The sequence below is a fragment of the Zea mays genome, chromosome 2, assembly GCF_902167145.1.
Source record: "Zea mays cultivar B73 chromosome 2, Zm-B73-REFERENCE-NAM-5.0, whole genome shotgun sequence".
Classification (NCBI taxonomy): Eukaryota; Viridiplantae; Streptophyta; class Magnoliopsida; order Poales; family Poaceae; genus Zea; species Zea mays.
The window spans coordinates 52884607-52907050 of record NC_050097.1 but is presented as its reverse complement, the minus strand read 5'-3'; the positions used below and the strand labels follow the sequence as shown (position 1 = coordinate 52907050).

Genomic DNA, 22444 nt, shown 5'->3' with positions numbered 1-22444 from the left:
GAGTCCAAACCCTCTGGGGTATCGTATGCGGTCACCCTGGGACCGGCTGACGGACGTCTCGACCTACGGGCCCTCGGGGTCCGAGGAAGATGACGAGCCCGACTTCTGTTGGGATTTCTCCGGACTTGGTAACCCCAGTGCCATGCGGGACTTCATGACCGCATGCGACTACTGCCTTTCCGACTGTTCCGACGGTAGCCGCAGCCTCGGCGACGAGGACTGCGGCCCAAGTCGTGAATGTTTCCACGTCGATCTAGGGGGTCCCTCCAAAGGCAACCATCTCGGTATGCCGGAGAACGGTGATCTCCCTAGGCCTGTGCCTCGCGTTGACATCCTACGGGAGCTAGCTGTGGTCCCCGTTTAGGCGGAGGGTCATGACCCACCGCTTGAGCAAATCCGCAGGGTGCAGGTCAGGCTCGACGAGGAAGCAGGAGCACTCGAGCCGATCCGCCGGGACGTCGGGCAGGAATGGGCGGGCCAACCTCCGGCCGGAGAAGTGCGTCACCTACCCCAGGGCTTCCAGCACCGCATCGCCGACGATGTCAGGGTGAGGCCGCCACCCGCTTCTAGTGGGGTCGGCCAGAACCTGGCTGTAGCAGCAATGCTTCTCTGCGCGATGCCGGAGCCATCAACCACCGAGGGGCGGCGAATCCAGGGAGAGCTCAAGAATCTCCTGGAGGGCGCCGCGGTCCGACGGGCCGAGAGCTCCGCCTCCCGAAGGCAGGGGTACCCCTCGGAACATCGCGCCGCGACTTCCCGATTCATGCGGGAAGCCTCGGTCCACACCGGGCGCACGCGCAACACAACGCCTGCGGCCCCGGGCCGCCTCGGCAACGAGCACCATCACCGCGACCGTCGGGCCCACCTCGACGAGAGGGTGCGCCGAGGCTACCACCCCAGGCGTGGAGGACGCTACGACAGCGGGGAGGATCGGAGTCCCTCGCCCGAGCCACCCGGTCCGCAGGCCTTCAGTCGTGCCATACGACGGGCGCCGTTACCGACCCGGTTCCGACCCCCGACTACTATCACAAAGTACTCGGGGGAGACGAAACCGGAACTGTGGCTCGCGGACTACCAGCTCGCCTGCCAACTGGGTGGAACGGACGATGACAACCTCATCATCCGCAACCTCCCCCTGTTCCTCTCCGACACCGCTCGCGCCTGGTTGGAGCACCTGCCTCCGGGGCAAATCTCCAACTGGGACGACCTGGTCCAAGCCTTCGCTGGCGATTTCCAGGGCACGTACGTACGCCCTGGAAACTCCTGGGACCTCCGAAGCTGCCGGCAGCAGCCGGGAGAGTCTCTCCGGGACTACATCCGGCGATTCTCGAAGCAGCGCACCGAGCTGCCCAACATCACCGATTCAGATGTCATCGGCGCGTTCCTCGCCGGCACCATCTGCCGTCACCTGGTGAGCAAGCTGGGTCGCAAGACCCCCACCAGGACGAGCGAGCTGATGGACATCGCCACCAAGTTCGCCTCTGGCCAGGAGGCAGTTGAGGCTATCTTCCGGAAGGACAAGCAGCCCCAGGGCCGCCCACCGGAAGATGCCCCCGAGGCGTCAACTCAGCGCGGCGCCAAGAAGAAGGGCAAGAATAAGTCGGAAGCGAAACGCGACGTCGCCGACGCAGACCTTGTCGCCGCCGCCGAGTACAAGAACCATCGGAAACCCCCCGGAGGTGCCAACCTCTTCGACAAGATGCTCAAGGAGCCGTGCCCCTATCATCAGGGGCCCGTCAAGCACACCCTTGAGGAGTGCGCCATGCTTCGGCGCCACTTCCACAGGGTCGGGCCACCCGCGGAGGGTGGCAGGGCTCGCGACGACGATAAGAAGGAAGATCACCAGGCAGGAGAGTTCCCCGAGGTCCGCGACTGCTTCATGATCTACGGTGGGCAAGCGGCGAACGCCTCGGCTCGGCACCTCAAGCAAGAGCGTCGGGAGGTCTGTTCGGTAAAGGTGGCGGCGCCAGTCTACCTAGACTGGTCCGACAAGCCCATCACCTTCGACCAAGCCGACCACCCCGATCACGTGCCGAGCCCGGGGAAATACCCGCTCATCGTCGACCCCGTCATCGGCGACGTCAGGCTCACCAAGGTCCTCATGGACGGAGGCAGCAGCCTCAACATCATCTACGCCAAGACCCTCGGGCTCCTGCGTGTTGATCTGTCCTCGGTCCGGGCAGGCGCTGCGCCTTTCCACGGGATCATCCCCGGGAAGCGCGTCCAGCCCCTCGGACAACTCGCCCTTCCTGTCTGCTTCGGAACACCCTCCAACTTCCGAAAGGAGACCCTCACGTTCGAGGTGGTCGGGTTCCGAGGAACCTACCACGCGGTACTAGGGAGGCCATGCTACGCGAAGTTCATGGCCGTCCCCAACTACACCTACCTCAAGCTCAAGATGCCGGGCCCCAACGGGGTCATCACCGTCAGCCCCACGTACAAACACGCGTTCGAATGCGACGTGGAGTGCGTGGAGTACGCCGAGGCCCTCGCCGAATCCGAGGCCCTCATCACCGACCTGGAGAGCCTCTCTAAGGAGGTGCCAGACGTGAAGCGTCACGCCGGCAACTTTGAGCCAGCGGAGACGGTTAAGTCCGTCCCCTCGACCCCAGCAGCGACGCCCCCAAGCAGATCCGGATCGGCTCCGAGCTCGATCCCAAATAGGAAGCAGTGCTCGTCGACTTTCTCCGCGCGAACGCCGACGTTTTCGCGTGGAGTCCCTCGGACATGCCCGGCATACCGAGGGATGTCGCCGAGCACTCACTGGATATCCGAGCTGGAGCCCGACCCGTGAAGCAGCCTCTGCGCCGATTCGACGAGGAAAAGCGCAGAGCCATAGGCGAGGAGATCCACAAGCTAATGGCGGCAGGGTTCATCAAAGAGGTATTCCATCCCGAATGGCTTGCCAACCCTGTGCTTGTGAGAAAGAAAGGGGGGAAATGGCGGATGTGTGTAGACTACACTGGTCTAAACAAAGCATGTCCGAAGGTTCCCCACCCTCTGCCTCGCATCGATCAAATCGTGGATTCCACTGCTGGGTGCGAAACCCTGTCTTTCCTCGATGCCTACTCAGGGTATCACCAAATCAGGATGAAGGAGTCCGACCAGCTCGCGACTTCTTTCATCACGCCCTTCGGCATGTACTGCTATGTCACCATGCTGTTCGGCTTGAGGAATGCGGGTGCGACGTACCAGCGGTGCATGAACCATGTGTTCGGCCAACACATTGGCCAGACGGTCGAGGCCTACGTCGATGACATCGTAGTCAAGACGAGGAAAGCCTCCGACCTTCTTTCCGACCTTGAAGTGACATTCCGATGTCTCAAGGCGAAAGGCGTGAAGCTTAATCCCGAGAAGTGTGTCTTCGGGGTACCCCGAGGCATGCTCTTGGGGTTCATCGTCTCCGAGCGGGGCATCGAAGCCAACCCGGAGAAGATCGTGGCCATCACCAGCATGGGGCCCATCAAGGACTTGAAAGGCGTATAGAGAGTCATGGGATGCCTTGCGGCTCTGAGCCGCTTCATCTCACGCCTCGGCGAAAGAGGCCTGCCTCTGTACCGCCTCTTAAGGAAGGCCGAGTGCTTCACTTGGACCCCCGAGGCCGAGGAAGCCCTCGGGAACCTGAAGGCGCTCCTCACGAACGCGCCCATCTTGGTGCCCCCGCTGCCGGAGAAGCCCTCTTGATCTACGTCGCCGCGACCACTCAGGTGGTTAGCGCCGCGATTGTGGTTGAGAGAGGAGAAGAGGGGCATGCATTGCCCGTCCAGAGGCCAGTCTACTTCATCAGCGAGGTACTGTCCGAAACCAAGATCCGCTACCCACAAATTCAGAAGCTGCTGTACGCGGTGATCCTGACGCGACGGAAGTTGCGACACTACTTCGAGTCTCATCCGGTAACTGTGGTGTCATCCTTCCCCCTGGGGGAGATCATCCAGTGCCGAGAGGCCTCGGGTAGAATCGCAAAGTGGGCGGTGGAAATCATGGGCGAAGCGATCTCGTTCGCCCCTCGGAAGGCCATCAAGTCCCAGGTCTTGGCGGACTTCGTGGCTGAATGGGTCGACACCCAGCTCCCAACGGTTTCGATCCAGCCGGAACTCTGGACCATTTTCTACGACGGGTCGCTGATGAAGACAGGGGCCGGCGCAGGCCTACTCTTCATCTCGCCCCTCGGAAAGCATCTACGCTACGTGCTACGCCTCCACTTCCCGGCGTCCAACAATGTGGCTGAGTACGAGGCTCGGGTCAACGGGTTGCGTATCGCCATCGAGCTAGGGGTCCGACGCCTCGACGCTCGCGGTGACTCGCAGCTCGTCATCGACCAAGTCATGAAGAACTCCCACTGCCGCGACCCGAAGATGGAAGCCTACTGCGATGAGGTTCGACGCCTGGAAGACAAGTTCTACGGGCTCGAGCTCAACCACATCGCCCGACGCTACAACGAGACTGCGGACGAGCTGGCTAAAATAGCCTCGGGGCGAACAACGGTTCCCCCGGACATCTTCTCCCGAGACCTGCATCAACCCTCCGTCAAGATCAACGACACGCCCGAGTTCGAGGCACCCTCGGCTCAGTCCGAGGCACCCTCGGCTCGGCCCGAGGCACCCTCGGTTCAGCCCGAGGCACCCTCGGCCCCCGAGGGTGAGGCACTGCGCGTCGAGGAGGAGCGAAGCGGGGTCATGCCTAATCGAAACTGGCAGACCCCATACCTGCAATATCTCCACCGAGGGGAGCTACCCCTCGACCGAGCCGAAGCTCGGCGGTTGGCGCGACGCGCCAAGTCGTTCGTCTTGCTGGGAGTCGGGAAGGAGCTCTACCACCGCAGCCCCTCAGGCATCCTCCAGCGACGCATCTCCATCGCCGAAGGTCAGGAACTCCTACGAGAGATACACTCGGGGGCTTGCGGCCATCACGCAGCACCTCGAGCCCTTGTCGGAAATGCTTTCCGGCAAGGTTTCTACTGGCCGACGGCGGTGGCCGACGCCACTAGAATTGTCTGCACCTGCGAAGGGTGTCAGTTCTACGCAAGGCAGACCCACCTGCCTGCTCAGGCTCTACAGACGATACCCATCACCTGGCCTTTTGCTGTGTGGGGTCTGGACCTCGTCGGCCCCTTGCAGAAGGCACCCGGGGGCTACACGCACCTGTTGGTCGCCATCGACAAATTCTCCAAGTGGATCGAGGTCCAACCCCTAACAGCATCAGGTCCGAGCAAGCGGTGGCGTTCTTCACCAACATCATCCATCGTTTTGGGGTCCCGAACTCCATCATCACAGACAACGACACCCAGTTCACCGGCAGAAAGTTCCTGGACTTCTGCGAGGATCACCACATCCGGGTGGACTGGGCTGCCGTGGCTCACCCCATGACGAATGGGCAAGTAGAGCGTGCCAACGGCATGATTCTACAAGGACTCAAGCCTCGGATCTACAACGACCTCAACAAGTTCGGCAAGCGATGGATGAAGGAACTCCCCTCGGTGGTCTGGAGCCTGAGGACAACGCCGAGCCGAGCCACGGGCTTCACGCCGTTCTTCCTAGTCTATGGGGCCGAGGCCATCTTGCCCACAGACTTGGAATATGGTTCCCCGAGGACAAGGGCCTATGCTGACCAAAGCAACCAAGCTAATCGAGAAGACTCGCTAGACCAGCTGGAAGAGGCTCGGGACATGGCCTTGCTACACTCGGCGCGGTACCAGCAGTCCCTGCGACGCTACCACGCCCGAGGGGTCCGGTCCCGAGACCTCCAGGTGGGCGACCTGGTGCTTCGGCTGCGACAAGACGCCCGAGGTCGGCACAAGCTCACGCCTCCCTGGGAAGGGCCGTTCGTCATCGCCAAAGTTCTGAAGCCCGGAACGTACAAGCTGGCCAACAGTCAAGGCGAGGTCTATAGCAACGCTTGGAACATCCAACAGCTACGTCGCTTCTACCCTTAAGATGTTTTCAAGTTGTTCATATACCTCGCTTCCACGCAAAGTTTAGCCATCAAGGAAGGGTCAGCCTTGCCTCGGCAAAGCCCGACGCTCCCTCGGGGGCTAAAAGGGGGTACCCCCTCTGCGTCGAAATTTTCCTCGAAAAAAGATCCTTTCTGCCAGAATGTGTTTCGTGCTTTTCGACTACTTCGAAAGTGGATCCTGAAAACGATGGAGTGCACGTAAGCAGCCAAGGCTGACCGAGCCGAGGGACTCCTACGCCTTCGGGATACGAATACCTCACTCATCACCTTCTGTGATAAGTAACTCGCGTTCGGATAAGTGATTCCGCGGACCGAGCAAGTCTTCACACTTGAAAGCTCTTCTGCGGAAGCGATTCTTCGGGCCTTCTCGACTACGTCGGTGACAGAACCCCATGGACGGGCAAGAGCGCGTGTAAGCGGCAAGGCCGACCGAGCCGAGGGATTCCTACGCCTCCGGGATACGGATACCTCACTCATCACCTTCCGTGAAAAGCAACTCTCGCTCGCACAGACAATTCTGTTACCGACGAAAAAGTCCAGATACTCGAAACAAGAGGAAAAGAAACGCAGCTTTACAACACGGCGAGGGTGTGTTTGGGCCTCGGCGGCCGCAGAAAACACACACTACAAGATAATCCGATCCTGCAGGCTCGGATCTCGACAGTTGAAGGGAGCAGCAGCACCCTCGGCGTCGACTACACCTTCGGCGAGGTCCGACCTAGCCTCCGACGGCGACACGGTCCGAGGGTCTCCACTCTGAAGGACGACTTCACCATCACGCCCGGGCCATCGCCGCCTGGGTCTCCTCCAAGAATCCGGCTCGAGCAGGCGGCTCGGCTGGTCACCCCGAGGCCTCGGCCAGCTGTCCCCCGAAGACATCAGCCCGGCCCGAGGCCTCGGCAGATCAACTCCGGCGTCAGTCCCGCTAACGGACGACCCGGCCAGGCTCCGGCTGACCAAGTCTTCTTTTCGAGCCAACTCTGCCTCTGTCCGTGCTGACACCGCTACCCCTGGCTTCGGCTCGTCAAAGAGCGGCCGAGGGGTTCCTTTAACTAAGCAAGAGAAGCCTCGGACAACAAGGCCGACTGAGCCGAGAGGATTCCTACGCCTCTGGGATACGGATACCTCACTCGTCACCTTTGCACGGGGTGACTCACGCTTGGTGAAGCGGTTCAGACAACCATCAGGCGAGTCTTAGCGCTCGAAAATGAGGAAAAAACACGGCTCCGCGCCAAAAAATACATACACGTTCAGGCCCCGACAGCCACAATGAACGAAAAGACCGACATTCAAAGTGCCATTACAAACGGAACTCCGGTTCCATCCCCGCGGGTATGAACAACCTCCACACCGGGGAGCCTGCGGGGCGACAAGTTCCGGGCGACTCGCCAGCGACCTCTGCAGCAGCAGCCATGGTCCCAGGACGGACACGGCCACCGGAAGGCTCTCGTTCGCGTTCCCGCTCAAGGGACGCGAACCAGCCATCAAAGCCAAAGAGCGGGCCGCTCCAAAGCGCACCGGCAGGTCCTTGCTCTCGTCCTCGCCACGAAAGCGAGGAAGAGGGCGGAATGTTGCATCCTAGCTGGGCAGCAACAGTTCGCCTTCCCCGGCATGGCTGGAGGACGCCTCCTCCACAGAGCTGGAGGATGGTTTCCACCACCAAAAGCTGGAAGAGGAGGTGGCCAGCCGACCCGCGCGGGAGGTAGAGCCCCGGCTCGCCTCGCTCTCCGCCCCAGCAAGGATGATGAACATCCTTGAAGCTGAGGGCGGGACCAAGATCACAGCCCGACTTGCTTCTCCCCATCCAGGGGCTGGTGGTCACCGTCTCGGGTGACCGCCGGCGGAGGGGTGCAGCCGGGCTGCATGATGAAAATCCTTGAAGCCGAACGATGGCTGAAAGGTACCAACTCCCACGGAGTTGCGTTCCTCCAACGACAAGGCGGAAGGACTGCGGGTGTCCCCCATCCGGGGGCTTGGAAGGTGGAAAGACACGGTGCATAAGGGAGCACGAAGACATGGTCGCCTTTCAAGGGGGTCACCCTCCTTTTAAAGGCGACTCTCCCTGCCTGCGTCCCCAGCCGTCGTGGGCTGAGTCTTCTCCAGCACGCTCCAAGGTCCTCCCCCTACGGCGCAGGGGCTGGGTCCCACACGTCATGCAAGCTGGCCTAGGGCAGAAGAAGCCAAACCGCCGCGCGCGGTGCATGCAACCGCCCAGCGGTTACAAGCGCCCGTCCACTTTCGCCCAGACCAGCGGATGAAAGGGTAGGCAGCCATGCAGGCGGCATGCAACCGCGCCAAGTGGGCGTGCCCCTCTGACTTCCAACGCACCTAGCATGGGGCCCACGCCCACGCGTCATGCAACCGGCGCACCGGTCGCTACGTGCAAGCAACTGCACCGCCACTCGCACCACTGTCGCGCCTCCTCGACTGCGGAACCAGTACCGCGACTCGAGGCGACCCAGCGCACGACCCAGCAGCGCCAGCCAGGTGCGACGGTCAATGCGGCCAAAAATGGGCCGGCAGTAATGGCGGTGGCAGGCGGGCAGGAGCAGCGGTCACGTCGTCAACCAAGCTTACGTCCCATCCGGGGGCACCGAGAGAACCCTCTCTCACGGTGTGAAGACGACGCGCCCGTGTTCCGTTCCTCGAACGGCTCGCGCACGCGCAACGGCCGCCCCGTGAACCGCACGCCCCGTCGCATCAACTCCGCGGCGGGAAAGGCGGCGCCTCTGGCAGGGGAAGCGAGCGACGCTTCGCCTTCGCCATAATGACCGCGTCAAAAAAGGTACGCCACGTCATTTGATTTCGTGTCCTTTTCCTCTTCCTCTTTCTCTCTCTTACAACAGGGACCGGGAAAGGGGGATACCCCGAAAAGGACCCTTCTCCGTGAAGGAAACAGGCTCCGAGCCTCCCTACTGATCAGAGGTTCGAAGGCTGGCCCCTCGGAGGGGTTCAACAGCCGCCTCAGAGCGCGTGGGCTCCACACCCACTACTGGTCAGAGGTTCGAAGGCCGACCCCTCGGAAGGGTTCAACGGCTGCCTCAGGCCACTCGGGCTCCGCGCCCACTACTGATCAGGGGTTCGAAGGCTGGCCCTCGAAGGGTTCACAGCCGCCTCAGACACAGAGCGAGGGATGACCATGGGTACGTTCGATACATAACCAAGGCTCGGGCTACGCTCCTGAGGTACCCTAGGACATTTCTGAGACCAGCGGGAACGATCTTGTAATGGAATCCCATCAGAGGGAGGCATCGAGCCCTCGGACCCCGTCGACAGGGGACCGGGTCCGGCAGATCACCCGCAGGTACTTTTGGGCGCGCCTCTGGGCCTCTAGCCGACCCCTAACAAATGGGGCACGGGCGTCCACTCGGATTACCCGCCGGCAGCTCACTGGAGACACCATGTTCGGCGCCCTCCGAGGGCAACATGGCGCTCTCCCCCCCCTCCTCCTTGCGGAAAGGCGACGCAGGGGCGTATGTAAAAAAGTCGAGTCTGACCCTGACCGTCCTCTCGCCCTGTGCAGAGGCTCGGGGGCTGCTCTCGCAAACCCGGCTCCGGCCAAACCGTTGACAACGTCAACATACCAGCCCGAGAACTTGGAACCCGACCGTGCACCCGGGCTACGGCCAGCTCGCATGAGGGAACGACCAGACCAGCCGAAGCATTGCGCGAGGCATTAAGACCTCGGAGGAGTCAAACCACTCCTCTGAGGCCTCAGGGGCTACACCCGGCGGGTGCGCTCGCGCGCACCCACCGGAACAAAACGCAACCGAGAAAGGCTGGTCCCCTTGCAAAAAAGTGCGACAAAAGCCTCCAAGCGAGTGTTAACACTCCCTTCGAGGCTCGGGGGCTACTGTCGGGGACCATAATTAGGGGTACCCTCAAGGCTCCTAATTCTCAGCTGGTAACCCCCATCAGCACAAAGTTGCAAAGGCCTGATGGGTGCGACTAAGTCAGGGATCGGTCCATTCGAGGGACTCGATCACGCCTCGCCCGAGCTCAGCCTCGGACAAGGGCAGCCGACCCCGGAGGATCTCCGTCTCGCCCGAGGCTCCCCTCCAGCGACGAACATACTTCCGGCTCGCCTGAGGCCCAGTCTTCGCCAAGAAGCAACCCTGGCCAGATCGCCACGCCAACCGACCAAATCACAGGGGCATTTAATGCAAAGGCGGCCTGACACCTTTATCCTGACGTGCGTCCTCCAGTCGACAGAGCCGAAGTGACCGCAGTCACTTCGCCGCTCCACTGACCGGCCAGACAGAAGGACAGCGCCGCCTGCGCCGCTCCGACTGCTGTGCCGCTCGACAGAGTGAGGCTGACAGGCAGTCAGGCCCGGCCTCAGGCACCATAGGAAACTTCGCTTCGTCCGACCCAGGGCTCGGACTCGGGCTAAGCCCCGGAAGACGGCGAACTCCGCTCCGCCCAACCCAGGGCTCGGACTCGGGCTCAGCCCCTGAAGACGGCGAACTCCGCTCCGTCCGACCCAGGGCTCGGACTCGGGCTAAGCCCCGGAAGACGGCGAACTCCACTCCGCCCGACCCAGGGCTCGGACTCGGGCTAAGCCCCGGAAGACGGCAAACTCCGCTCCGCCCGACCCAGGGCTCGGACTCGGGCTCAGCCCCTGAAGACGGCGAACTCCGCTCCGCCCGACCCAGGGCTCGGACTCGGGCTCAGCCCCTGAAGACGACGAACTCCGCCTCGCCCGACCCAGGGGCTCGGACTCGACCTCGGCCTTGGAAGACAGACTTGACCTCGACCTCGGAGGAGCCTCCACATCGCCCAACCTAGGGCGCGGACCGGCCACGTCAACAGGAGGTGCCATCATTACCCTACCCCAAGCTGACTCAGGCTACAGGAAACAAGACCGGCGTCCCATCTGGCTCGCTCCGCCAGACAAAGTAATGATGGCGCCCCGCACACTCTATGACGATGGCGGCTCCCAGCCCCCTTATGGAAGCAAGAGGACGTCAGCAAGGACTCGACAGCCCCGACAGCTGTCCTTCCTCCAGGCTCCAGCGCTCCTCCGACGGCCACGACACCACACGAACCGGGTGCCAAAACCTCTCCGGCTGCCACGACAGCATGTACTTAGGGCGCTAGCTCTCCTCCGCTAGACACGTAGCACTCTGCTACACCCCCCATTGTACACCTGGATCCTCTCCTTACGCCTATAAAAGGAAGGACCAGGGCCCTCTTACAGAGGGTTGGCCGCGCGGGGAAGAGGACGGGACAGGCGCTCGCGTGAGGCCGCTCGCTCCCTCTCCCGCGTGGACGCTTGTAACCCCCTACTGCAAGCGCACCCGACCTGGGCGCGGGACGAACACGAAGGCCGCGGGATTTCCACCTCTCTCATGCCCGCCTCCGGCCAATTTTCCCCCCTTCGCGCTCGGCCTCGCGCCGACCCATCTAGGCTGGGGCACGCGGCGACATTTCACTCGTCGGCCCAGGGACCCCCGGGTCTCGAAACGCCGACACTTCAGACATGCTTTGTTTAGACCAGTGTAGTCTACACACATCCGCCATTTCCCTCCTTTCTTTCTCACAAGCACAGGGTTGGCAAGCCATTCGGGATGGAATACCTCTTTGATGAACCCTGCCGCCATTAGCTTGTGGATCTCCTCGCCTATGGCTCTGCGCTTTTCTTCGTCGAATCGGCGCAGAGGCTGCTTGACGGGTCGGACTCCGGTTTGGATATCCAGCAAGTGCTCGGCGACATCCCTCGGTATGCCGGGCATGTTCGAGGGACTCCACGCGAAAACATCAGCGTTTGCGCGGAGAAAGTCGACAAGCACTGCTTCCTATTTGGGGTCGAGCTCGGAGCCGATCCGGATCTGCTTGGAGGCGTCGCTGCTGGGGTCGAGGGGGACGGACTTAAACGTCTCCGCTGGCTCGAAGTTGCCGGCGTGGCGCTTCACGTCTGGCACCTCCTTCGAGAGGCTCTCCAGGTCGGCGATGAGGGCCTCGGATTCGGCGAGGGCCTCGGCGTACTCCACGCACTCGACGTCGCATTCGAATGTGTGTCGGTACGTGGGGCCGACGGTGATGACCCCGTTGGGGCCCGGCATCTTGAGCTTGAGGTAGGTGTAGTTGGGGACGGCCATGAACTTCGCGTAGCATGGCCTCCCCAATACTGCGTGGTAGGTTCCTCGAAACTCGACCACCTCGAACGTGAGGGTCTCCCTTCGGAAGTTGGAGGGCGCTCCAAAGCAGACGGGAAGGTCGAGTTGTCCGAGGGGCTAGACGCGCTTTTCTGGGATGATCCCGTGGAAAGGCGCAGCGCCTGCCCGGACCGAGGACAGATCAACACGCAGGAGCCCGAGGGTCTCGGCATAGATGATGTTGAGGCTGCTGCCTCCGTCCATGAGGACCTTGGTGAGCCTGACGTTGCCGATGATGGGGTCGACAACGAGCGGGTATTTCCCCGGGCTCGGCACGTGGTCGGGGTGGTCGGCTTGGTCGAAGGTGATGGGCTTGTCGGACCAGTCTAGGTAGACTGGCGCCGCCACCTTCACCGAACAGACCTCCCGACGCTCTTGTTTGCGGTGCCGAGCCGAGGCGTTTGCCGCTTGCCCACCGTAGATCATGAAGCAGTCGCGGACCTCGGGGAACTCTCCTGCCTGGTGATCTTCCTTCTTGTCGTCGTCGCGAGCCCTGCCACCCTCCGCGGGTGGCCCGGCCCTGTGGAAGTGGCGCCGAAGCATGGCGCACTCCTCAAGGGTGTGCTTGACGGGCCCCTGATGATAGGGGCACGACTCCTTGAGCATCTTGTCGAAGAGGTTGGCACCTCCGGGGGGTTTCCGAGGGTTCTTGTACTCGGCAGCGGTGACAAGGTCCGCGTCAGCGGCGTCGCGTTTCGCTTGCGACTTCTTCTTGCCCTTCTTCTTGGCGCCGCGCTGAGTTGACGCCTCGGGGGCATCTTCCGGTGGGCGGCCCTGGGGCTGCTTGTCCTTCCGGAAGATAGCCTCAACCGCCTCCTGGCCAGAGGCGAACTTGGTGGCGATGTCCATCAGCTCGCTCGCCCTGGTGGGGGTCTTGCGACCCAGCTTGCTCACTAGGTCGTGGCAGGTGGTGCCGGCAAGGAACGCGTCGATGACATCTGAATCGGTGATGTTGGGCAGCTCGGTGCGCTGCTTCGAGAATTGCCGGATGTAGTCCCGGAGAGACTCTCCCGGCTGCTGCCGGCAGCTTCGGAGGTCCCAGGAGTTTCCAGGGCGCACGTACGTGCCCTGGAAATTGCCGGCGAAGGCTTGGACCAGGTCGTCCCAGTTGGAGATCTGCCTCGGAGGCAGGTGCTCCAACCAGGCGCGAGCGGTGTCGGAGAGGAACAGGGGGAGGTTGCGGATGATGAGGTTGTCATCGTCCATTCCACCCAGTTGGCAGGCCAGCCGGTAGTCTGCGAGCCACAGTTCCGGTCTCGTCTCCCCCGAGTACTTTGTGATAGTAGTCGGGGTTCGGAACCGGGTCGGGAACGGCGCCCGTCGTATGGCGCGGCTGAAAGCCTGCAGACCGGGTGGTTCGGGCGAGGGACTCCGATCCTCCCCGCTGTCGTAGCGTCCCCCACGCCTGGGGTGGTAGCCTCGGCGCACCCTCTTGTCGAGTTGGGTCCGACGGTCGCGGTGATGGTGCTCGTTGCCGAGGTGTCCCGGGGCCGCAGGCGCTGTGTTGCGCGTGCGCCCGGTGTGGACCGAGGCTTCCCGCATGAATCAGGAGGTCACGGCGCGATGTTCCGAGGGGTACCCCTGCCTTTGGGAGGCCGAGCTTTCGGTCCGTCGGACCGCGGCGCCCTCCAGGAGATTCTTGAGCTCTCCCTGGATTCGCCGCCCCTCGGTGGTTGATGGCTCCGGCATCGCGCGGAGAAGCATTGCCGCTGCAGCCAGGTTCTGGCCGACCCCACTGGAAGCGGGTGGCGGCCTCACCCTGACATCGTCGGCGATGCGGTGCTGGATACCCTGGGGTAGATGATGCATTTCTCCGGCCGGAGGTTGGCCCGCCCATTCCTGCCCGACGTCCCGGCGGATCGGCTCAAGTGCTCCTGCTCCCTCGTCGAGCCTGGCCGGCACCCCGCGGATTTGATCGAGCTGTGGGTCATGACCCCCCGCCTGAACGGGGACCACTGCTAGCTCTCGTAGGATGTCAACGTGAGGCACAGGCCTAGGGAGATCACCGTTCTCCGGCATACCAAGATGGTTGCCTTCGGAGGGACCCCCTAGATCGACGTGGAAACATTCGCGACTTGGGCCGCAGTCCTCGTCGCCGAGGCTGCGGCTACCGTCGGAACAGTCGGAAAGGCAGTAGTCGCATGCGGTCAAGAAGTCCCGCATGGCACTGGGGTTACCAAGTCCGGAGAAATCCCAACAGAAGTCGGGCACGTCATCTTCCTCGGACCCCGAGGGCCCGTAGGTCGAGACGTCCGTCAGCCGGTCCCAGGGTGACCGCATACGATACCCTAGAGGGTTCGGACTCGCCTCTACGAGAGCGTCCGCCAAAGCGAAGCCGCTTGGCGTATCGAGGCTGAATCCAAGAGGCGTGAGATGGGAATCGGTCGGTACCTCTTGGTCGACGGGCGGTGATGAAGTCACATCAGGGACTATCTGCACCGTCGTCTCAGGTACGAGGGTGACGCCCAGCAAGCCTTTCGCGAGCGTGCTGGCGTCGTCCGTTTGCTTGGAACTGGCGCGTTGCGGGGAGACGGCGCTCGTCTTCGTCTCAAACGTGAGGTCGATGACCGATGTGCCCCCCGTTGGGGCGCCGGCGCCGTCGACTCGCTCGACAGCCGACGAGGTGCCGCCTTCTGCTTGGCCTTGGTTGCCCCGCCTCCTCCTCCGTCGGCGGGGGAGAGGGCGGGGTGAGCTCGAATGTTGTTCTTCCACCATGCGGGGAAGACGTCGTCGATTCCGCCGCCGGCGGGCGGGCTGTCGGCCGCCATTATCGCTGTCGCACGGCGGGGGAAGGAGTATCATGTCGTAGCTGCCGTCGAGGGACATGAACTCAAGACTCTCGAAATGGAGCACCGTCCCGGGCTGGAAAGGTTGCTGGAGACTGCCCATCTGGAGCTTGACGGGAAGTTGTTCGTCAACACGCAGCAGGCCCCTACCTGGCGCGCCAAGTATCGACGTTTCGAGACCGGGGGGTCCCTGGACCGACGAGTAAAATGTCGCCGCGTGCCCCAGCCCAGATGGGTCGGCGCGAGACGGAGCACGAAGGGGGGAACAAAGGAGGGAGACAGGCAATAGGGGAAACCCGCGGCCTTCGTGTTGTCCTGCGCCCAGGTCGGGTGCGCTTGCAGTAGGGGGTTACAAGCGTCCGCGTAGGAGAGAGCGAGGGACTTTACGCGTCGCCCCGTCCTCCCGCGCGGCCAACCTTCTCTAAGGGGGCCCTGGTCCTTCCTTTTATAGGCGTAAGGAGAGGATCCAGGTGTACAATGGGGGTGTAGCAGAGTGCTAACGTGTCTAGCGGAGGAGAGCTAGCGCCCTAAGTACATGCCATCGTGGCAGCCGGAGAGGTTTTGGCACCCGGTTCGTGTGGTGTCGTGGCCGTCGGAGGAGTGCTGGAGCCTGCTGGAAGGACAGCTGTCGGAGCTGTCGAGTCCTTGCTGACGTCCTCTTGCTTCCGTAAGGGGGCTGAGAGCCGCCGTCGTCATAGAGCGTGCGGGGCGCCATCATTGCTTGTCTGGTGGAGCGAGCCAGATGGGACGCCGGTCTTGTTTCCCGTAGCCTGAGTCAGCTTGGGGTAGGGTAATGATGGCGCCTCCTGTTGACGTGGCCGGTCCGCGCCCTAGGTTAGGCGATGTGGAGGCTCCTCCGAGGTCGAGGTCGAGTCTGTCTTCCGAGGCCGAGGTCGAGTTCGAGCCCCTGGGTCGGGCGAGGCGGAGACCGTCGGCTGAGGCCAGGGCTGAGTCCAAGCCCTGGGGTCGGGCGAAGCGGAGTTCGTCGTCTTCAGGGGCTGAGCCCGAGTCCGAGCCCTGGGTCGGGCGGAGCGGAGTTCGCCGTCTTCCGGGGCTGAGCCCGAGTCCGAGCCCTGGGTCGGGCGGAGCGGAGTTCGCCGTCTTCTGGGGCTTAGCCCGAGTCCGAGCCCTGGGTCGGGCGGAGCAGAGTTCGCCGTCTTCTGGGGCTTAGCCCGAGTCCGAGCCCTAAGTTGGGCGGAGCGGAGTTCGCCGTCTTCCGGGGCTTAGCCCGAGTCCGAGCCCTGGGTCGGGCGAAGCGGAGTTTCCTATGGTGCCTGAGGCCGGGCCTGGCTGCCTGTCAGCCTCGCTCTGTCGAGTGGCACAGCAGTCGGAGCGGCGCAGGCGGCGCTGTCCTTCTGTCAGGCCGGTCAGTGGAGCGGCGAAGTGACTGCGGTCACTTCGGCTCTGTCGACTGGAGAACGTGCGTCAGAATAAAGGTGTCAGGCCACCTTTGCATTAAATGCTACTGCGATTCGGTCGGTTGGTGTGGCGATTTGGCCAGGGTTGCTTCTTGGCGAAGACTGGGCCTTGGGCGAGCCGGAAGTATGTTCGTCGCTGGAGGGGGCCTCGGGCGAGACGTAGATCCTCCGGGGTCGGCTGCCCTTGCCCGAGGCTGGGCTCGGGCGAGGCGTGATCGGGTCCCTCGAATGGACCGATCCCTGACTTAGTCGCACCCATCAGGCCTTTGCAGCTTCGTGCTGATGGGGGTTAACAGCTGAGAATTAGGAGCCTTGAGGGTACCCCTAATTATGGTCTCCGACACCTTCCGATCTCCAAATTCTTCGCTTCTCTTCGACTCTACGTCGATTAGATGAGTTTAGGTCGGTCTGTCCGAGCCTAGACAACTTCTAGGATCTCTCCTCGCCGACGGAGTCCCTCCCGGGAGCGAGATCCAGGCGCCGCCGGCGATCTTCCGCCGCTCCAGCGCACGCGCGGACCGTCTGGCCCAAGGGCGCGGACCGTCCGGCCGTCAGGGAAGAACCCTAGCCTCGCACCAGGCCGCGGACCGTTCGGTCCCTGCGCGTGGACCGTCTGCCCCTGTGCAGAGAGCACCGCCACTGGTTCGTGTTGAGTGTTTGGCGCCCTAAAATGGTATCAACAAGTCCCTTGGCATAGTACTGTATGATTGATTAACTGAAGTACGGAAATTGTTCAGGCTGATTCTTCGGTGCTAAACCTCCCGGTGGAGAAGATGGACTACTACGTCCCTGGATGAGCTCTTGATGACGGAGATGGCGGTTGGAGAATGAGAGATGATCGATGGCCCTGTTACGGGTTAAAATGATGATGGCCAACGATTTCACTCCCTCGCAGGTCTCTTGCTAGAGCAACGTGTAAATACACAGTGTTGTTTTGTTTCCACTTCTCGCTTGGTTGCATGCTGTTGTGTCAACAATTTGTAGGGACATTTCTCTCATTTGACCAAGTGAATTTCCTGCCTACCAACGGGATTTCTTTTAGCTCCAAGTCATTGATAAGTCTCCTGAATCTGCCCATCATGGCCCTATTTATGGCATAGGGGTGTTGTCAACCCTTATTGTAGTCTAAGGGGGTTCAAGAAAGCAAACAATACTTTAGGTTGATTAGCGGATTCTAGCGGAACTTTGGGGAGTAAAATGGATTGTTTTTTCCTTCTTGCTAGTGATAAATGCAAACTGCTTGGGTAACTGTTTTTAACCTTTTTTCATCAGATTTGCGCAAGAATGAGTCCATATACTTTAGGGAGGGCTGCATGTGTCTGCCGTAAGTGGAAATATACTGCACGTAATCCTACTTTGTGGCGTGCTGCATGCTTGAAAACTTGGCAGATTAGTATACTTGATTTCATTATTCAGTTTCATGTTCTTACGTTTTCTCAAGCATCCAATTTTATGTTATGAAGAGGAGTGGAATGGAGGCAAACCACATGATGGTTCGGTCGTTGTATGATTCCTCTTGGAGGAGAATGTTGCTGCAGAGACCAAGAATCCGAATTGATGGTAAATATTCAAGAAGCCTTATAGGCTTATATCATATAATATACTCCCAACATTCCAAATTGTAAGTCATTTTGGCTGTTCTAGATACATAGTTTTTGTACCTAGAAATAGCATATATCTAGGTTCATAGAAAAAAAACTATGTATCTAGAAGCCAAAATGACTTACAATTTGGACGGAGCATACTGCAGACTCAGATCTGACATCATGGATATTACATACAAGTATACAACATATAGTTGTAATTTATCAGTATGATCTATAGATCTGCAGTATGCCAGTAGCCATGCTCCTGGGACTCAATTGTGTGTTAAAATGAAAGTATACTGGAATTGTTAGTTTTAGGTTGAGGACTCATCCCGTTGCAATTCATGGAGATAGTTCTTCTCCAGGAAATATTAATTTTTCCTTGAAAACCGTCTGAAAATTCTTGATTTAATTCCTAATTTGCTTTGCTGCTATGCTGTATATTGATACTATTTGATAGAACCTTCAGTATTGTGGGCATATATATTTGCACTGACTTTGATATTTGTTGCTTATTCAGGTCTCTATGTGAGCAGGAAGCCAGGAACACACATATTCATACCGGAGTTACAGAATGGCAATTCAAGAAAACTGTCAATGTGGTATGGTGGCACTTTTTTTTTGTGACTCGTGACTAGAAGTGGTAATGGACTCTAAATTTTACACTATAAAACTTAAGGATCGTATCGTATTTGGATTGGGATGTATTTCTATTTATTTTTGAACTAAAATTAATTAAGGGCTCAAACGAATTATGAAGAAACATTTGAATCGTGGTCCATTACCCTCGTGACACATTTACAAATCCTGATCATACAAACATATTATTTTCTGTTATCTTATTGGTTTGATGTTCTAAGTGTTACTAAACTGTTGGTATTAATGACAATACATCCCATTCATGTTCAGGTTTGCTACTACCGTTACTTGAGATTTTTCCCCAGCGGGAAGTTTCTCTATAAGGTCCCTATCACAACTCTCATGTTGCCATTTATCACTCAACAGCATATTTCTCACCCGCTCCATTTATCTTTTTTTTTTCATCCCTGTGGATTACCAGATCTCCCCAGATAAAATTAAAGACGCTGTTAAGTGCATGCATTTCCGGGCATCGAAGGCTGATTGTGTATTTAAAAGCGAATACATTCTATCAGAGGATGGCCAGGTGAGAGTTCAGACGATTTATTCTTTCTTCAGCTGCCCTTCACATTCTTCCTAACACGAGCTACTCTTTCTGGCATGCAGATAGAAATGGCTCTCCTGTATCCAGGGCAGTGGTGCACGCTTGTCAGAATGCACCTTAGGTATTTTTGTATGAAATCGTTGCGACGTTGCACAGGCTCTGATGATTCTTGCCAGTTCCTAGGCTTTGAAATTTGCGCCAACATTCTGCAGGCTTAGAGTGAATGCAACTGAACTGCAAAACTGGAAGGGCAGCATACTAGAACTCGTTGAGGGCTGGGAGGAGGATGAGACGCATGACCCAGACGCGCCTGCCGTTTCCCACAGCAGGGGCTTGTCACCCTCTGTGTTTGTTCCGTTTGAGGAGGTACATTATTTTTATATCTTGTTCGCAGTGACCAGCCGTTGGAGCCATGGTTAACTGCAACTTGTGCAATTTTGTTTTAGTCCCCTGGCATAGTACTGTATGATTGATTAACTGAAGTACGGAAATTGTTCAGGCTGATACTTCGGTGCTAAACCTCCCAGTGGAGAAGATGGGCTACTACGTCCCTGGGTGAGCTCTTGATGACGGAGATGGCGGTTGGAGAATGAGAGATGATCGATGGCCCTGTTACGGGTTAAAATGATGATGGCCAACGATTTCACTCCCTCGCAGGTCTCTTGCTAGAGCAACGTGTAAATACACAGTGTTGTTTTGTTTCCACTTCTCGGTTGGTTGCATGCTGTTGTGTCAACAATTTGTACATTATGTTGATGCTTGGAAATCCTTGTTGGTGCTTGAAAACAGCGTGGGAGGAAACAAACTCACTATCAAAACAAGTGGAACCACCCTCCTGTAGTAATGTGGGGTCTGTACTACAAAAACAATCAGTCTACCGTTGTAAAACTCTGTAGTGTGAATATATATTTTTCTGATTGTACAGTTAAACCTTTGCACCTTCCTTACATTATTTTATTTATTGGGACGATGTTTAGCTACTTGAGCACTGAATGATCGGCATTATACTTGTTGTTCAGCAGAAAGCTACATGTATTTCAAGCTTTGTTATTATTATCTTCTCCAAAATCAAATGGTTCTGAAACACTGCACGAGATATCCAACGTGTAACATCTGACATCAACGCCTTCGAAGAAGCAAACGTTCATCAAGTGACAGGTATTTCTGGATATCTGCTTATTTAAGTGGCAGCTGGTTTCTTGAACAACCAACCATCTACATGCTGCTGGGTTTGGGATGGGGTTCTTGATCCTTGTCCACGAGCTCCTTCAACGCCGGATTCCGAGGCAGGTACGTGTCCTGCAGCGCGCGAACAGCGTCAGTAGTGAAGCAGGAGGCTCATTCGGCCTTGAGCGAGTAAAATCGCTTCTAGATTAGATGACACAAGGTCAGCAACTGAAAAAAAAACAACAATTCGGTGTTTAATTGTAACGCCATTAAACCAACTCCCGTGGTTGAAGCCTCGAAGAACATTTACCATTTTCCTCCAGTGAAAAAAATAAAGAACATTTGCCGACCGATTGATATCTCAGTTTGTCAGATAAATCGGCGCAGCAGGTCTTCCCCGTCGCTGTAGCCTGTACATAACTACGAAGAGGAATCCCTCCCTGTATGGCTGGCTGTATCTCCCCCCAAAGCACAAACGGATTCGGAGAGGAATTCGTGTAGAGCAGAGAGGGGCATAGGGCGGGCCGGAGGGGTGGTTATACTCACGGAGATGTAGGAGCAGGTGGGGAGGACGCGCATGCCGCGGGCCTGCGCGTGGGCGAAGGCAGCGTCGCAGAGCCGCGCCGCGAGCCCCTGCCCGCGCTTGCTCCGCGGCACGTACGTGTGCACCAGGTCCATCACTGCCGCAGCGGGGGCCCCGCGGCCGTCGAGGAGGCGGTACTGAAGGAAGGCCTCGCCGTCGGGCGTCTGGAACCTCCCCTTGTCCTCCCTCCACACGATGCTCTCCGTCTCCGGTGGAGGGGCCTTGACCGCCCGCTCGGCCGCGACGCCCTCGTTCGCCATCACCCGTGAGCTCGTGTGCCCCGTCGTCGTGCTTGTGAGTGAGTCGTGACGTCGGCTAGGGGAAACCAGGCAGCTTCTGGGCTTGGCCCAAGCAGACTTATTCGATTATTCCTGATCCATATAAGTCCTTGTTCAGTTATTCCTAATACACATGAATTAGATAAGATTGAAAACAAATAAGAAGAATTTTGATTTATTTAGGATTCAAACTCATCCAATCCCACTCAATCCACATGAATTGAGAGTTAACCGAACAAGCCCTAAATATATTATCGAGTATACCGTTCAATCCACATAGATTAGCCTTAAAACAAATAAGCCCTAAGGCTTTGATAAACCAAGATTTTTTTGGGCCTCCTTTGATAAACTGGGCTAGGGCCGTGTCCTGTTGCATGCATCATGCGATGGGCTGCTTTACACGAGGAAAAGTGAACTCAAGAATTGCATTTGTCCCGGCATATTTAGGTCTTGTCCATGTGGATTTCAGGGGATAAATATATATTAAGGTGGATTTTTGACTTACTATGAATTTAAACCGACTCAATCACACTCAATCCACATGGATTAACATCAATCCAAACAAGTCCTTAGGGAGTTATTGGTTGCCTACTGCCTGCATGAGGTTAGGACCAAGTCTAGTAGAAACAATCAACGCGTGTTTGGTTGCCTAGATACTATCCATGGTAGAGATGGCAATAGAGAATTTCCCATCAAGGAACGACTCCCCATCCCCGTCCCCGCGGCGAGAAAAATTGTCTGTCCCTATCCCCGCAAACGTTCATGAGGAGACTTTTTCTCCCGTCCCTATCACGAAATTTATCCCCGCGGGAAATCTGTCCTCGTTAGTAAATACAATATTTAGAGACAAATTAAAACAGATTATATTAATTCAATATAAATTTAACAAAAAATAAAATACAAGAAATGTCTTCTTTAGAGTATAATTTGCTATTTTATAATAGGCCATGTATTGAATATTTAGTAGAATTTTAACATAAATAGACTAATTTATATTAAGAAAACTTCGCGGGGCGGGTATGCAGGGAATGGGCGCAAACCTGACGGAGACAAAGTTTCCCATTTCGATCCCGTGGGGACTAAATTATGCTTATCCTCATCCCCTAATAAAGGAATTTCCCAAGATAATCGGGGATCGGGTCCCATTGCCATCTCTAATCCGTGGTCAGATTGAACCAATTCTCAAAGCACCTCTGAGCTAGGTCCAGCGGACACACGGGCACATGGGAGATGACATTTCCTCTGGAGCCAGACTGGACTGATGCGGACATAAGAACCAAGACATGTTTTAGAATTTGTGTCACATCCCTTAATTTATATATCTAATTAATAA

The 22444-nt window shown here is 58.0% G+C and overlaps 1 protein-coding gene and 1 pseudogene across 1 annotated transcript; one reads left to right on the top strand and one right to left on the bottom strand.

Annotated features, from left to right (window-relative positions):
- Positions 1-17598: 17598 nt before the first annotated feature.
- On the top strand, positions 17599-19642 carry LOC103648641 (F-box protein 7-like; annotated as a pseudogene).
- A 472-nt stretch (positions 19643-20114) lies between these two features.
- LOC100278317 (uncharacterized) lies at positions 20115-21152 on the bottom strand. Its single transcript, NM_001371708.1, has 2 exons — positions 20797-21152; positions 20115-20382 (listed from the first exon to the last, which is right to left on the bottom strand). The coding sequence occupies exons 1-2, from the start codon at positions 21091-21093 to the stop codon at positions 20299-20301; spliced, it is 381 nt and encodes a 126-aa protein (NP_001358637.1). The 5' UTR covers positions 21094-21152; the 3' UTR covers positions 20115-20298.
- Positions 21153-22444: the final 1292 nt, after the last annotated feature.

Excerpts from the sequence above, each read along its gene's own strand:
- LOC100278317 (NM_001371708.1), bottom strand. The coding sequence starts at position 21,093 with ATGGCGAACGAGGGCGTCGCGGCCGAGCGGGCGGTCAAGGCCCCTCCA. Across the intron at positions 20,383-20,796 it reads CCACCTGCTCCTACATCTCC|GACACGTACCTGCCTCGGAA; the intron begins GTGAGTATAACC and ends CGCGCGCTGCAG.